Source organism: Pantherophis guttatus, chromosome 2, assembly GCF_059756535.1.
Source record: "Pantherophis guttatus breed Tessera chromosome 2, ASM5975653v1, whole genome shotgun sequence".
Taxonomy (NCBI): domain Eukaryota; kingdom Metazoa; phylum Chordata; class Lepidosauria; order Squamata; family Colubridae; genus Pantherophis; species Pantherophis guttatus.
The window spans coordinates 13,213,832-13,230,962 of NC_142064.1; the positions used below are offsets into that span (position 1 = coordinate 13,213,832).

Genomic DNA, 17,131 nt, shown 5'->3' on the forward strand with positions numbered 1-17,131 from the left:
TTCTCTCACATGATGGAACACGTGGTGTGTGTTAGTGGGATGGCTGCTATGCCATCTAAACACGGGAGATTGTGCCCATATGTCTATTACCGAAGCCCTGCTAGCTGTTGCTACATTTTGTGTGTGTTATCTCTCTGCTGGCCTCTGTTCATTTGGCACAGGGATTGTTGCTAAATATAACCTGTAATCAGCCAGCATTGCAAAAATGTGAGGTCATTATTAGAGGCTGATTCTCGGTTACCTTGTTCACATCCCCACTGGAACAATCTGGTGGCAGTGCTCTTGAAAAGCACCTCGGGAGCAGAACCATTTGCTTAATCTTCCATTATTTAGGGTATGCAATCGTTGGCAGCTGTTCAGTCCAGCATCTTCCGAGCTGCCCTCTCAGAGCTTCCCCTTCTTCATGAAAGCTGTTAATGAAACTAGATTGGGCTCGGAGAATTGCAAAGTACATTTTTTTTTTATTAACTTGCTGCTCATCGCGAACAGAATCTGCTGAGATAGTAAACCAGCTTCCTTTTATAATCGGTGCCAGGGACAATTTCTCGTCTTTTTCCTCAACCCTCATAATTTCAAAACTTGGATCATTCCTCTTGGGAGCCGGAAAAGGAGGACATCAGAGGAGCCGCATGGAAGCAAGCAAAATCTACTTTCTTCGTCATAGTTACAGATTCTTCTTAAAAGCCTCCTTAGAAGGCTCCAAGCTGATTAAAATGCAAGCAGGGACCATCCGTCTAATGTTCTCTAGCTACTGGATTGGTAGCAGGGATGAAATGCTCCCGGTTTGGACTGGATCGCCCGATCCAGTATCAATGGCGGCAGGTGGTTCTGAGAACCGGTAGCAAAAATCCCTTCCCCACCCCCCGTGCCCAGCTGAGCCGCACAATCATCAGAGGCCTTTTCTTTTTTACTTTTAAAAGCATTTTTTCTATTTCTTTGGCCGAAAAAATGCTTTTAAAAGTTAAAAAAAAAAAAGCCTCTGATCATCGCGTGGCTCAGCTGGGATCGTCAAAGGCTTTTAAAAGAAAAAAACCCTTTTAAATGTCTCTGACGATCTAAGCTGAGTTGCCTGATCGTCAGAGGCATTTAAAAGAAAAAAAAGTCTCTGCTGGGATCGTCAGAGCCTTTTGAAAGCATTTTTTTTACAACCTCTTCACCGAAGAGGTTGTAGAAAAAATGCTTTTAAAAGTTAAAAAAAAAAAAAAATTGGCCATGCCTACCCAGTCACATTACCCCCCCCCCCGCCAAGCCATGCCCACAGAACCGGTAGTAACAAATTTTAGATTTCACCACTGATTGGTAGATGTTCTTCCGCTAGTGCTTGTAGCCAGCGGTGGGTTTCACATTTTGTTACCACTGTTTTGCCCCGCGCGTGCAGTGCATGCGCCCAATCTTCTGTGCATGCGCTTTGCTTGCTCGTGCACCTTTCGTGCATGCACCCGACCTCAAAAACATGCCTAAATAGAATGGCATAGAGCCGGGGCAGGTGGGCCTGCCCACCTGCGATTTCCGCTACCAATTCACCCAAATCAGTCCAAACTGGCTGAATACTCTCTACATGGGGCTCCCCTTGAGGTGCACCCGGAGGCTCCAACTGGTGCAGAATGCGGCTGCGTGGGGGATTATGGGAGCGAGAGGGCACTCCCATGTGACACCTCTCCTGCGTGAGCTGCATTGGCTCCCGGTGGACTTCCGGGTGCGCTTCAAGGTACTGGTTACCACCTTTAAAGCACTCCATGGCATCGGACCTGGGTATTTGCGGGACCGCCTTCTGCCGCCAATAGCCTCCCACCGGCCAGTACGCTCCCACAGAGAGGGACTCCTCAGGGTGCCATCAGCTAGGCAGTGTCGGCTGGCGACCCCCAGGGGGAGGGCCTTCTCTGTGGCAGCACCTGCCCTCTGGAACGATTTGCCCCCGGAGATACGGAGGATATCAGATCTCCGGGCTTTTCGCCGTGCCCTAAAAACTTTTCCATCAAGCAGGGCTGGCGTGAACCCCTCCCCCCCGTTTTTGAGATATTAGATTTTTAATTGTTTAATGGGTTTTAGTCGTAAGGTTCTTAAATTTTTGGCCAAAGGGTATAATTCTTTTAAATTTTTAAATTTTGTATTGGATGTTTTTTATTTGGCTGTGCACCGCCCTGAGTCCACTAGGGGAAGGGCGGTATACAAATTTAAATAAAATAAATAAAATAAATACCACCTCTGCTTATAGTCCCTAATACTTCTTCCTAAGTGTATCCAACTGCTTTTTTAAAGATGGATACATCCTAGGAATTTGTGACCAGAAATACTGCATTGTTTAGTTGTCATGGATCCACCTCCGGACCCCACTCTGGACGTGAGTTCAGAGGAAGAGGGTGAATTTGAGTCTACAGAAGAAAGCATGGAGTCGAGTGTTGGTCAGGATCAGGGCTCGGAGAATGCTAGCTTGATGGAGCAACCTCAGCTGGGTCAATTGGACCAGCAACAGGTTGAGACTGAGCCAGTTGAGCTGTAGCAAGTTGGTCAGGAGCAGGGGTGGGTTCTAAATTTTTTTACTACCAGTTCTGTGGGCGTGGTTTATTTTGTGGGTGTGGCTTGGAGGTCATGTGACTAGGTGGGTGTGGCTAGCTGGTCAGAGTCATTTCTGGAAGGTCCTCGCACTTACAACCAGTCCTCGCACTTACGACCCGACTCATTTGTTTGCTTTTAACACTGATCAGCTGTAGGACGGCCCTTTGAAGCCCTGCGGCAAGAGTTTAAACAGGTTTTTTTTCCCTCTAGTCATCAGCTGGGACTCAGGAAGCAGCAATAGATTGGGGGTGGGACCAAATAAAAGGTAAGAATAACGTGGGGGAGTGGGGGGGCGGGGGGGGAGAACCGGTTCAGTGATATCATATCGTCACCGCTACCGGCTCGGCCGAATCGGACCGAACCGGGAGGAACCCACCACTGGTCAGGAGGCTCCAGGCAATGACCAGGACTGTTAGCAATGAGGAGGAAGGTGGAGTCCACACCTCCTCCTCATCCAAAGACACATAGAGAAGACAGGCACAATGTTGGTCAGCTAAACTACTCATGAGGAGGCAACCTCGCCTCTCAGGAAGGGCTGCATCGTGTTGCCTACTTAATCCCGGTCTGAGAATCTGAGTGTTGCTGAAGCAACGTGTTCACTTCTGTGCTTTGTGTGCTTGTGCCGGTGTATGAGCCGAGGTGGCGCAGTGGTTAGAGTGCAGTACTGCAACTACTTCAGCTGACTGCTAGTTCAGTAGATCAGCGGATCAAATCTCACCAGTTCAAGGTTGACTCAGCCTTCCATCCTCCCGAGGTGGGTAAAATGAGGACCCAGATTGTTGGGGGCAATATGCTATTTAGTACACTGTCTTTGGTGTAAGCTGCCCAGAGTCCTTGGAGAGTGGGCGGCATAGAAATATGACTAATAAAATAAATAAATATCCTGACCCTTTGGATTGCTGGACTGCCTTCCTGGACTTTGTGTGTTGGACTCAGTTGTGCAGTGACTGTTGTTGTGCTGAGCTCGGAATCTGGACCTATGCAACGGGGGTGCTTTCCGAGGACCTCTTTGGGGAGTTTGAATAAACACCTATAGACTCTTGCTATGTGTGTGTGTATCTGTGTGGCTGTGTGCGTAAAGTGGGGCAGTACAGTAGTAGATTCTGTGTATTTTTCTTGTTTTCGAGACATTCCTTTCAATTATAGGACAAAGCCGTAGTACCAAGCCCTGCACCTCCTAAATTCAGCTTTAACAAATAAACAAGCTTGTTGTCCTTAGAGGCATGTTGGTACAATGAAAAACAGGATGTTCACACACACACACACACACACACACACCCTTGGCCGACTTATCACTGCATGAATACAAGAACATGATGTACCAGGAGAATTTAGTTGAGAGTCTCTCTCCTGTTTTGAAAGGAATGCTAAAATAAGTTCTCCTTCATTAAATTAAATGGGGAGTGGCATTCTAGCCCAGTATGAAATCAGTGATCTTGTGGGGCAGAAGAACTTTTGATGGAGAACAACCAGTGGTGGGTTCCTCCCGGTTTGGTCTGGTTCGGTCGAGCCGGTAGCGGTGACGATATGACGTCACCGAACCGGTTTTCCCCCCTGCCCTCCCACCCCCCCACCCCCCCACATTATTCTTACCTTTTATTTGGTCCCACCCACAATCTATTGCTGCCTCCTGAGTCCCAGCTGATGACTAGAGGGAAAAAAAACTGTTTAAACTCTTGCCACAGGGCTTCAAAGGGCCGTCCTACAGCTGATCAGTGTTAAAAGCAAACAAATGAGTTGGGTTGTAAGTGCGAGGACTGGTCGTAAGTGCGAGGACCTTCCAGAAATGACTCTGACCAGCTAGCCACCCCTACCTAATCACATGACCTCCAAACCACACCCACAAAATAAGCCACGCCCACAGAACCAGTAGTAAAAAAATTTAGAACCCACCCCTGAGAACAACTGCTGTTGCCGTGAGAAGCAGCAGCATTAGAGAAAGATAGGAAGGGCAACAGAGATCTAAAAAAGAAAGAAAGAAAGAAGAGACAGTTTTTCTTCTTATGACAGCCAATTGAATTTCTTTCGCGCACTTTTAATTATGTAAAGGGGTCATTTCCCATGCCTGCAATCTAAAATAGGCTGAAAAGGGGTCAGCTCCGCAAAGTCCAGGCAGTCCTTGACTTACGACCAAGATTTCTGTTGTTAAGTGAGACATTTGCGAAGTGAGCTTTGCCCCATTTTACCACCTTCCTTGTCTCAGTCGCTAAGTGAATCACTGCAAGTTGATAAGTTAGCAAACTGGTTGTTTAGTGAATCCGGTTTCCCCTCATTGATTTTGCTTGTCAGAAGGTCACAAAAGATGATCGCATGAACTTGGGACACGACGGTCAGAAGTATGAACCAGTTGCTGAACGTCTGAATTTGGATTCCATGATCACGGGGATGCTGCAAAAGTCATAACTGTGAAAAATGGTCATAAGCCACTTTATTCAGTGCCGTTGTAACTGAGCAGTCACTAAATGAACTGTTGTAAATCAAGGACTATCTTGTAGTCCAGACAAAAAGCACACCAAGAAGAGCCGGGGTGGTGCAGTGGTTGGAATGTAGTATTGCAGGCAAACTCAGCCCACAGCCTAGAGTTCGATCCTGACAGGGCTCAAGGTTGACTCAGCCTTCCATCCTTCCGAGGTGGGTAAAATGAGGACCCAGATCAGTGATGGCGAACTTTTTCTGCACCGAGTGCTGAAAAAGTCACACGGAAACATTGTGCACGTGTGCGCGTGCGCGTTGGTGCCACTTTCTGGAAAAGCCGAACTTCCAGGTTCTAGCATGCATGCGTGCCCGACGATCAGCTGGTGGCGCTCATGCGCAGGCCAGTTTTCAGCACTGCTGCATGCACCAAGGGATTGCGCTCTGAAAAAGCTGAACTTCCGGGTTCTGGCACGCATGCGCCACCTGACAATCAGCTGACTGGTACGCATGCACAGTCCGGTTTTCGGCACTGCCGCATGCACAAAGAACAGCTGATCATCACGTGTGTATGTGCGTCAGAAACCCAGAAGAGAAACAAGCAAGGCCACGCATGCCGGGCAACATGGCTTCGTGTGCCACTTTGGGCACGCGTGCCATAGGTTCGCCATCATGGACCCAGATTGTTGGGGGCAATAGGCTGAGTCTGTAAACAGCTTAGAGAGGGCTGTAAAGCATAGTGAAGTGGTATATAAGTCTAAGTACTATTGCTATTGCTACTAGCTGTAACTTTATTATAAGATTATATCAACAGAATTTTGCAGTCTGAGAGTATACCTCTCGACCCTTACCTTTACAGACCAGGAAACTAGGGAGGGTCTCTTCCGGCCCCGCCCATATTCCTGCTGCAGGCTAATCCTACCTTTAGCTAATCTGTGATTTTTCCTCTTTTCTCCCCAGGTCATTCATACATACATTACATGAGGCAAGGAGCCTTTGTAGGTAAGCAGCAAAATTATTTTGGGGTGGGGTATAGGTTGCAACTGCTCTTTATAATTTTAAGGCATTAAAGTGGAATTTGCTCCCCTCCGCCTACTCTTATAGCTTGGCACAGCATCACTTCTATATTAGGATTTGCAGGGGTGTCAAACTCGATTTCTTTGAGGGACGCATCAGGGTTGTGTTTGACCTTGGGGAGGCAGGGGGCGTGGCCAGGTGGTGTGGCCAGCTCAATGTCAGTCGTGTCAGGGGCGCCTGTGGCCTGAGCGCTCTTCCAGCGAAAACAAGCTCCCGAGCTCTGTTTTGGCTGTGATGGCCTCCTGTAACCCTCTGCCAGTGAAAATGGAGGTTGGAAGTACCGCCTGTGGGCCTCGCGAGCTCTGTTTTCGGCTGCGATGGCCTCCTGCAACCCTCTGCCAGCGAAAACGGAGCTCGGGAGGGCCGCACCTAACCCTCCCAAGCTCCATTTTTGCTAGCGGAGGCACTGCGGGCCAGTCCTTCACTGTTTCCAGGGTAGTCCTGTGGGCCAGATCTATGCACTCCGGGGGCCAGATCCGGCCCCCAGGCCTTGAGTTTGACACCCCTGATTTAGGGGAAAGGAAATGGAAATTATGAACCGTGTGAGATTGTATTCTTAATGAGAAGGCAGAAATCGTATAGGGCAGTGATGGCTAACCTTTTTGCCGTTGCGTGCCAAAAGCAGGGGGAGTGTTGGGGGGAACGCGCACACGTGTGCCCACATCCATAATTCAATGTGCCCCAGTTCCCCTGTGCATGCACGCATGACCCCCCCATGCTCCCCACGCTTTTGGCACGCGATGGCACAGTGGGCTCAGTAGGCCCGTTTTTCGCCCTCCTCAGGCTCCAGAGGCTTTCTAGGAGCCTGGGGAGGGTGAAAATGGCCTCCCCCCTCCCGGAGGCCCTCCGGAAGCCAGAAACAGCCTGTTTGCCGACTTTCGGTGGGCCCGGAAGGCCCGAAAATCAGCTGGCCAGTGCGCGCATGCTCACTGGAGCTGAGCTAGGGCAATGCTCATGTGCCCACCAATATGGTTCCGCGTGCCACCTGTGGCATAGGTTCGCCATCACGGGTATATGGCTTTGAGAGTCTTGTATGAGATTGGACAAGTTTTCAACCTGAGACTAGAAAAGGCTGCATCTCACCTTTGCTGAAGCCCTTAATGGCATCGTGGCTCAGATGGTTGGACTCTTTATTTTATATGCCCTGGAGGCATTTTGCTGGTTGGACCAGTGGACACCTTCTCGTTATCGCTACTGAAAGTGAATCAAATTATTCTGGCACTTGGGGCAAAACAAAAAACAAGAATCCAAGCATCTGTTCCCAAAATTGAAAGAATAAAAGTAATATAATAAAAGGCCTAACAACTTGTTTCTTTTTCATGATATCCGAAATGAGCTGCCTAAGGAAGCTGCTTGATTCTGCTTAATGTTATGACCAGTTCACTGAGCTTGATTTTTTTCCCCCCCTTACTTATTCAACAGTGTGATCAACCGAGAGGGACATATTTTAATATAAATTGATATTTCATGAACTTTCAAAGGAGTTGGAAGATTTACAACATGATGTAAAGCGTTTGCCTATCTCATTTGTGTTTTCCTTAGGCAAGTTGAATTTCAGGAAGATAGCATTTAAATAAAAAATAATTATATTAATAAGTTAATTTTATGGGGGGTTTTTCCTCCCCTTACAGGAAGAAAAATGACCACGAGCGAGGAAGAGAGAGACATAATGAAAAATAAATTAGGAATCCATCATCAAGAAAACAATTCAGAAAAATGGGGAAAAGCCTAGGATAGAGATCTGTGGTCCTGCATTCAATTGACAGAGAACAAAATTTATCTTCTTGTGAGGATGGGACTGGAAATGAATCTTGTATTAAGGAATGAATATCAACCTTCATTCTGGTCTCGCTCAAGAAAACTGCTGACGGAGCCCATGAAAAAAAGAAGTTTCAGGTATAAATGTTGCTTTCCAAAATATGCAGCAGAAAGTCAATATCTGTCAAAACCAGTGGGATATTAAATATATTCTAGAATATAAAGTTCATTACGTTGCATTTTCAGGAATTGAAAGATGAGGAGAGTCATTTAAAACTAGTTTTTTTTCCACCCAATCCCTCATCTATAAATTGATGCTTTTAAGTTAGCAAGTTTACTTTAGATAAACACTTTGAGATTATCTTTTTCCTAGCATATTCCCACAAGTGCAGGGTCCGCTTTTCAGATCATTGAACACCACTTTGCACAGTCAGTTGTGTCTGCAGAGTGCCCGCGGTTGCATATCTTTGTTTTTGTTTTTGTTTTTATTAAATTTATATACCGCCCTACTCCCGAAGGACTCAGGCACTCGGTGAACAGGCACAAAATAAAATACATAGATACAAAAGTTAGAAACATAATTAAAACCAGATTAAATAATTTAGCCCGAAACAATTAAAAATCCCAATAATTTAAAACAGATTAAAATTTAAAGAATTTTAAAACAGGGGAGAAAATTAGGCCAGGCCGTCTTGCTAGAATAGGCGGGTCTTAAGAGCATGGCGGAAAGTGCGCAGATCCGGGATCCTCCGTATCTCTGGGGGGAGCTCGTTCCAGATAGTGGGTGCCCCCACAGGGAGGCCCTCCCCCTGGGGGCTGCCAGTCGACATTGTTTGGCTGATGGCACCCAGAGGAGCCCCTCTCTATGAGAGTGTACCGGCCGGGGGGAGGCTGTTTGTGGTAGTAGGCGGTCCCGTAAATAACCAGGTCCTAAGCCATGGAGCACTCTAAAGGTGGTGACCAAAACCATATCTTTGTTGATGGTGTCTTGCCATCTCTGTTTTGGGTGCCCGCGAGGTCGCCGGCCATTGACATCTAGTTGGTAGGCAGTCTTGGCAATGGTGGAAGGTGCTGCTCTCTGGACATGTCCATACCAGCGGAGCCGGCCTTCTCTCATCTTCTCTATAATTGGTGCCCAAAAGTTGGGAAAAACACTTGGAGATGCAATCTAAAAATCGATACTTTTGAAATGAATGTCTTCTCCTTTGATTTGGTGGCTGCTTCTTTAATACTAATACTAATACTAATAATAATTTTATTTCTATACCGCCCTTCTCCCGAAGGACTCAGGGTGGTGTACAGCCTATTAAAAACACAAAAATATACAGACATCAATTAAAAAATAATTAAAATTATTAAATAATTTCGGCCCAAATTAAAACCCAAAAATTTAAAACACCCAATTTAAAATCATTTACATTGATAGCCCGGCCTGGCGGAACAGCAGGGTCTTGAGGGCACAGCGAAATACACGGAGGTCGGAGATCTTGCGCAATTCCGGGGGCAATTCATTCCACAGGGCAGGAGCTCCCACAGAGAAGGCCCTCCCGCTGGGTGTCGCCAGCCGACATACCTTGGCCGATGGTATGCTGAGGAGCCCCTCTCTGTGGGAGCGGACTGGCCGGTGGGAGGCTACTGATGGCAGAAGTCGGTCTCGAAGGTTCTTTGATCCGATGGGCTTCTAGCATGACAAATTGGAAATTGTAATAGTTAAGAATGGAAGATTTGTTTTAGTTCATACCACCTGGGTAACTGGAGACTGTTTCACCTCCTGGAATTTTATTACAGGGCAAAGCAGGAGTAGACCCTGCACCATGGCAGAGAAGTGTGATTACATTGCAAGCGTCTACGGTTATGATCTGGGTTGCCGATTCATCAACTTCAGGCCGTTGGGCTTTGGTGTGAACGGGCTGGTTCTGTCTGCAGTCGACAGCAAGAGCTGCTGCAAAGTCGCCGTGAAGAAGATCGCCATCAACGATGCGCAGAGCTTGAAGCATGCTTTCCGGGAGATCAAGATAATCCGCCGATTGGATCACGACAACATTGTGAAGGTCTACGATGTCTTAGGGCCCAAAGGGGCGGACCTCCAAGGAGACCTGTTCAAATTCAACATGGTGTACATCATCCAGGAATACATGGAGACGGATCTGGCCCGTCTGTTGGAGCAAGGACCACTTTCAGAAGAACACGCCAAACTTTTCATGTACCAGCTGCTCAGGGGCCTGAAATACATCCATTCCGCCAATGTCTTACATAGGGATTTAAAACCAGCCAACATTTTCATCAATACAAATGACCTGGTGTTGAAGATTGGTGACTTTGGACTGGCCCGAGTTGTGGACCAACATTACTCACACAAGGTATGATCTTGCATTTGTTTTCCTAACATGGTTCAATTGCTGTTCGCAAACAATGATATCAGATTTACAATCCCAGATTAATCTCGGGCTTGTGAGATTTGTTTCACAAAAGTGACACATTTAGACGTTCCTGTGTTGTACAATAGCAATAGCTCTTAGACTTATATACCACTTCACAGTGCTTTACAGCCCCCTCTAAGTGGTTTACAGAGTCAGCCTATTGCCCCCAACAATCTGGGTCCTCATTTTACCCACCTCGGAAGGATGGAAGGCTGAGTCAACCTTGAGGTGGTCAGATTTGAACTGCCGAACTGCTGGCAGTCGGCAGGCAACAGAATTAGCCTGCAAAATTACATTCTAACCACTGTGCCACCATGGCGGACTAATAACAGAGTAATGAATTAACAGCGTTGGAAGGGACCTTGGGGGTCTTGTAGTCCAACATCCTACTCAAGCGGGAAAACTTAACATTTCAAATAAATTGTCCAATCTCTTTTTAAAAACCCACAACTTTTGCAGGCAAATCATTCCACTGATTAATTGTCCTCACTGTTAGGAAATTTCTCCTTATTTCCAGGTTGGTTCTCTTCTTGATTAGTTTCCATCCATTGCTTCTTGTGCGGTCTTCAGGTGCTTTGGAGAATAGCTTGACTCCCTCTTTTTTGTGGAACCCCTTAGATATTGCTAGACTGCTACCGTGTTTTCCCCCAAAATAAGACTGGGTCTTGTATTAATTTTTGCTCCAAAAGACGCATTATGGCTTATTTTCCGGTTATTTTTGGGGAAAATACAGTACTAAATGCCTCCGTCTGGTTGACGATCTTGACTGGGGCTTATTTTTGGGGTAGGATTTATATTCTGAGCATCCTGAAAAATCATGCTAGGGGTTATTTTCTGGTTGGGTCTTATTTTCGGGGAAACAGGGTATCATATCACTCCTTCTTTTCATTAAACTAGACATACACAATTCGTGATCACTGATGGTAGTCCTCTCCTCTCTCATGCTCCCTTGTCCACGCCTTAATGTCTTTACAAGTAAGATGCTTTCATATGTATTGGCATAAAATCACAATTCAACAGGTAAACAAGTTCTGCTGGACTTGCTTTAATCCCAAATCCTTGTCCCTCAGCAGATACACCTCAGGAATTAAACTGTCTCCTTCAAATAATAGTGTTAACTCTACAGAACACTGTGTTAAATGGTACAGCATTATTACGGCAGATAAAAGAGAGCTTAAAAACATACATCTTGCAATTGGGTGTAAACTTGAGAAAGATATGAACGTCTTCCACCTCCTACTGTTAAAAGAAAGGTGCCAGTTTAAACAAGGCAGACATTTTAGTAAATATTTGGTATTGTAACTATTATCACACCTCATGCTGTTAAAACAAAAAAGGGCCTCCGTGTACCATTCCGTACATCTGTCATTTGGCTCATGAAAAGATGCTTATTGTCTCTTTCCTAGCAAATGTTCTTACCTTTTGCAGACTCAAAAGAAACAAGAGGCATTTGCTGCAGGGATTAAACGAAGATGGGGTGCCATACTGTGCTAATTAATTGCAGTGGGAGCTGGGTCCTTTCCAATATTTTCTTTTCTTCTTTCTCATCTCTCTTAGAAATTTCTTGTTTCTCCAGTAATGTTTAAGTAAATTCCTGCTCTGACATATATATCCTGCTGAGCTATCAGAGCTTTGTTGCTGAAGTAGTATGTGTCAAGATTTCTTCCGCTGGGGCATTCATATCAAAAGATCATAGTGTCAGGATTCCGATGGATGCCCTAATTAAAATCCAGTTATTTATTAGGTGCTTCATGTTCCAGGTGAAGCCAACTCTAATCCCATGTTATTTATGGCCCCAATCATGACCCTGTTTCCCCTCTCCCCCCCAGGGTGTGTCATCAATCACATTTGCCAACAGCAATTTCACAGGTTGTAGAGATCACTCCCCTCCGGCCCACTGTGGGTAACCCTGGGAGACAGCCTTGAGGGAGATATGTCTGGAATGTGCTCTTGTTTTTGGCTGCTGTGCTGCTTCGTCAGTTTCCCATCTCCAAAGCATCTTTGGGACAACCATGACCTGGGTGACTAAGAATCTCCAGAGACTTCTGTCTTGATGTCCAAAGGACCATAGGTGGTCCTTGACTGACGATCACAATTGAGCCCAACGTTTCTGTTGTTAGGCGAGACAGTTGTTAAATGAGATTTGCCTCATTTTATGACCTTTCTTGCCACAGTTGTTAAATGAACCACTGCAGTTGTTCAGTTAGTAACATGGTGGTTAAGTGAATCTGGCTTCCCCCTGACTTCGCTTGTAAGAAGGTTGCAAAAGGGGATCATAAGACTAGAACTCAGGTTTTCCTTCTCCGTCATAAAATTATATCTCATTTTTTGCTAGCAAAGTGGGATTCTGCAAGAAAATGTTGCAACATATTAAAGATGCCAACAATCCCTTATCCTGGACCCGCCATTCCTGGTTTCACTTTCTCTTTTTCTCTTCCATTCCCTTTCTTTACCCCTCCCCCCTTCAATATTTTATAGCCCTTGAATCTCCAATTTCTATTTCTTTTTTCCTTTTCAAATCTTTTTATTATCTTTTAGGTAGTCCACAATTTATGATCACAACTGAGCCCTGTGGCTAAGGGAGACATGTGTTAAGGGGAGTTTTGCCCTGATTTACGACCTTTCTTGCCACAGTGGTTAAGTGAATCACTGCAGTTGTTAAGTTAGCTAACACAATTGTTAAGGAATTCGCAGAGCAACCCAAGGGTGTGCACATGAAAACGATTGAGAGCAGTTGCGAATAAACACAGCCAACACACAGATACACTGAGTTGTGTTTACTTTTAGGAAATAGTAATAAGGCACAGTCCAATAAACAGTCCAGGTCATACACAGATAAAGCAGTAGATAGTAAAACAATAGTCCAGGGATAATCCAATAACAAAGTCTTCTTACCAGTCGTCGTAGTCATACACAATAAACAGTTGCAAACAGTAGCAAACACAGCAAAGAGCAGTAAAGAGCAGTAACGCTCAGCAAAGAGCAATAATGATCAGCAAAGAGAAACAAACCATGTTTCAAGCTTCCTCTTAAGGACATTGACTACAGAGCAAACCAATCAGGACACAATATGATGCAATACAGCAATACAGTCTTAAAGCTATATTGAGGATTTATATATTGCCAAACCAACTAGTTAGGTAGTTATCATTTCCTAACAACAATTATTAAGTGAATCTGGCTTCCCCGTTGACTTTGCTTGTCAGAAGGTCGTCAAAGAGGATCACGTGACTTTGGACACAGCAACGGTCATAAGTGTGTGAACCTGTTGCCAAGCATCTGACTGTTGGTCATGAGGATGCGGCAACTTTCATAAGTGCCAAAAAGCAGTCATAAATCGCTTTTTTTCAGTTCCTTTATAACTTTGAATGGTCACTAAATGAACCGTTGTAAGTTGTGGACTACCTGTACTTCTTGTCCTGCCCTCTGATGCCTTAGAGCAGGGGTGTCAAACTCAATTTCATTGAGGGCTGCATCAGGGTTGTATTTGACCTCGGGGGCTGGGGTGGCCGTGGCCAAGGTAGGTGTGGCCAGCTCAATGTCACTTTTGTTGGGAGCCCGTTTTTGGGCTCCCGAGCTCCGTTTTTGGCTGCGACAGCTTCCTGCAATCCTCTTATCAGTGAAAAGGGAGCTTGGGAAGGCCACATGCAGCTCTCCCGAGCTCTGTTTTCACTGGCAGGACTGTGGGCCAGTCCTTTGCTGTTTCTAGGGTGGCCCCGTGGGCCAGATCTAAACACCCCGCGGGCCTAATCTGGCCCCCGGCACTTGAGTTTGACACCCCTGCCTTAGAGAATAAGTCAAACCTCTATCTGTTCTTTTAAAAGCGTCCCCAAACTGCTGCCATGTCTCCCTTGCAAACATCTGACTTTTGCAGCTGAGGTTGAAGAATGAGTTCACTTATGAAACGATGCTGTCTCCTGGTTTCAAAAAAAACCAAAACAACACAAGTTGTGCAGGCTTCCTTTATTTTGAGAGAGAGAGAGGAGAGAGAGACACAGAGAGAGAGAGAGAGGAGAGAGAGAGGAGAAATAGACAACACACACAGAGAGAGGAGAGAGAGAGAGAGGAGAGAGAGAGACAGAGGAGGGAGAAAGACAGAGGGAGACAGAGAGAGAGAGGAGAGAGAGAGAGAGAGAGGAGAGAGAGAGACAGGGAGACAGAGAGACAGAAAGAGAGAGAGAGACACACACACACACAGAGGAGAGACAGAAAGAGACACAGAGAGAGAGAGACACACACACACAGGAGAGACAGAGAGAGAGAGAAAGACAGGGAGACAGAGAGACAGAGACAGAGAGAGATAGAGAGGAGAGAGAGGGGGAAGAGAGAGGAGAGAGACAAGAGAGAGAGAGAGCAAGAGAGGAGAGAGAGAGGCAAGACAGAGAGAAAGGAGAGAGAGGAGAGACAGAGAGGAGAGACAGGAGAGAGAGAGAGCAAGAGGAGAGACAGGAGAGAGAAAGACAGAGGGAGACAGAGAGAGAGACAAGAAAGAGAGAGCAAGAGAGGAGAGAGAGAGAGAGAGAGAAAGACAGAGAGAGAGAGAGAGGAGAGAGAGGCAAGACAGAGAGAAAGAGGAGAGAGAGAGGAAAGACAGAGAGAGAGGAGAGAGAGGAGAGACAGAGAGAGGAGAGAGAGAGGAGAGAGAGAGCAAGAGAGAAGAGAGAGAGTGGAGAGAGAGAGAGAGAGAGAGAACACATTAGGGATTTTTAAAATAGCAGCCATAGAAGGACCTCATCTTTCCGTGTGTGGCTAAAGAAAGTAATGCCTTTAAACAGGGTAGCATCTTCTCATCAGGGAATAAAAGATAATGATAGGAAACCGGCTACATGCTCCTGTGAGTAAATTACTACCTTTTTCGGAGCTCATCCTTGGGATTAATAACAGGGCCGTGATGGAGATGTCAGCTCACACCTGTGAGAAGTCGCAGCCAACGTGATGAGAATGCCCTACCTTCTTTTGTCAGGCAGTTTTGAAAATTGTTTTTATTTTTTTCCCCAGCACGCCGTATGTATGGGAGGAGAAAGGGGGGGGGGAGTCTAAATAAAGGTGAAATTCATATTATTATTTTTTTGCTGTCATCGAGAATGAGGGGACCTTGCAAAGGGCTTGAAAAGGGGAGATTTACTGCCTGGAGTTTAACCATGAGCTACCTTTGAGCAGGGAGAATTCAATTTTTCCAGATGGCAGGGGAATTTCCAGTTTTTTAGCACGGCTGCTTCCTCCCACCACCAGATGCACCAAGCTAGCGGGAGGGTGTTCCAGTTTTACATATTTACATTTTGTCTTCCCTAATTTAAGAAAACATGTCACTGCCAGTGGGAACGCTTCCTTGCGTTCTGTGCGCTTCTGACTCAGTTTGCTTCGGTTTTCAGAAACCCCAAACAAAACGGGAACAAAACACTTAAGCGTTTTGCAAAGACCTTGGGTCCAGGGCAGGGGTCGGTTCCACTTACCTTTATTACTGGTTCACAGCGGGATCGCGCATGCGCAGATCACCCATGATGACATCCTGACAGGTGGGCGGAGCCTCCCGCCGGATTTACTATCGGTTCTGTACAGGGGTGGGTTCTAAATTTTTTTACTACCGGTTCTGTGGGCGTGGCTTATTTTGTGGGTGTGGCTTGGAGGTCATGTGACTAGGTGGGCGTGGCTAGCTGGTCAGAGTCATTTCTGGAAGGTCCTCGCACTTACGACCAGTCCTCGCACTTACGACCCGACTCATTTGTTTGCTTTTAACACTGATCAGCTGTAGGACGGCCCTTTGAAGCCCCGCGGCAAGAGTTTAAACAGTTTTTTTTCCCTCTAGTCATCAGCTGGGACTCAGGAGGCAGCAATAGATTGGGGGTGGGACCAAATAAAAGGTAAGAATAACGTGGGTGGTGGGGTGGGAGGGCGGGAGGGGAGAACCGGTTCGGTGACGTCATATCGTCACCGCTACCGGCTCGACCGAACCGGACCGAACTGGGAGGAACCCACCACTGGTTCTGTAGAACCAGACCAAACCAGGAGCAACCCATCACTGGTCCAGGGCTGGGCTTCAAAAATTTTAGCAAGGGGTTCTCTGCCCAGTTGCTAGGTGGGCGTGGCCATGATGGGCGTGGCCTAGTTGGCCTCCTGCACCATGGTGGGGGGGACATTTTTGCCCTCCCCAGGTTCCCGAGGCTTTCCTCGAGCCTCTGGGGGGGCGAAAACTGCCTCCCCAGGTTCTGGAGGCCAGAAATGGGCCCGTTTCCATCCTTCCCGAACTTCCTGTAGGCCCGTTTTTTGCCCTCCCTGAGCCTCTGCGCATGCCCTGAACTTACCTGCATCCAAAACGGGCCGCTTGGGGACTCCTGGGTGGGGAGGGTTGGGCAGGGCCAGCCAGGAGTGGGATTTGGGGGTTCTCCGAATTGCACATAATCTTAGCTAGAGGTTCTCCCAAACCCCTGCGAACCCCCAGCAGCCCACCCCTGCTTGGGTCCCCTCACCCCCTACGGGTGGGAGTTCAAAGAAGAGAATTGGGGGCTTTTTGAATGCATCAGATACAGTCACCCCCTCTCACAACTCATGTCTTAACTTTGTGGTCAGCTGGCCTTGCTTAATGGATATTGTGCTTTTGTCTAGATGCACAAAAGCACAATCTATCTAATCGGTAAAAACCCCAAATCAAAGCTTCATTTTTTTCCCCACCTCAAGCACAAAGTCTAGAAGCGGTTTCCAAGGAGAAACAAAAGTACTGATTTTTCTTTTTCTTTTATCAAAGCAGTCAATTTAGCCATCTCTGCTAACTCCATCAACTTTTGCAGAACTTTGAATGGTCACTAAGTGATCGGTCATAAATCAAGGACTACCAGCACCATCTAAACTCAGATGCCACTGCTCACTCAGAGATTGGGGCGGGGGGGGATGGGTATTAGGGTATTGTGATA

At 46.5% G+C, this 17,131-nt stretch overlaps 1 protein-coding gene across 1 annotated transcript in view; it reads left to right on the forward strand.

Annotated features, from left to right (window-relative positions):
- MAPK4 (mitogen-activated protein kinase 4) overlaps positions 1-17,131 on the forward strand; it is a 117,060-nt gene that overhangs the window by 58,297 nt on the left and 41,632 nt on the right. Inside the window, exons 3-5 of the mRNA XM_060690752.2 lie at positions 5,929-5,970; positions 7,677-7,941; positions 9,592-10,163. Coding sequence (XP_060546735.2) covers positions 9,618-10,163 — 546 coding nt within the window. The 5' untranslated portion in view covers positions 5,929-5,970; positions 7,677-7,941; positions 9,592-9,617. The remainder of the gene's footprint in view (positions 1-5,928; positions 5,971-7,676; positions 7,942-9,591; positions 10,164-17,131) is intronic.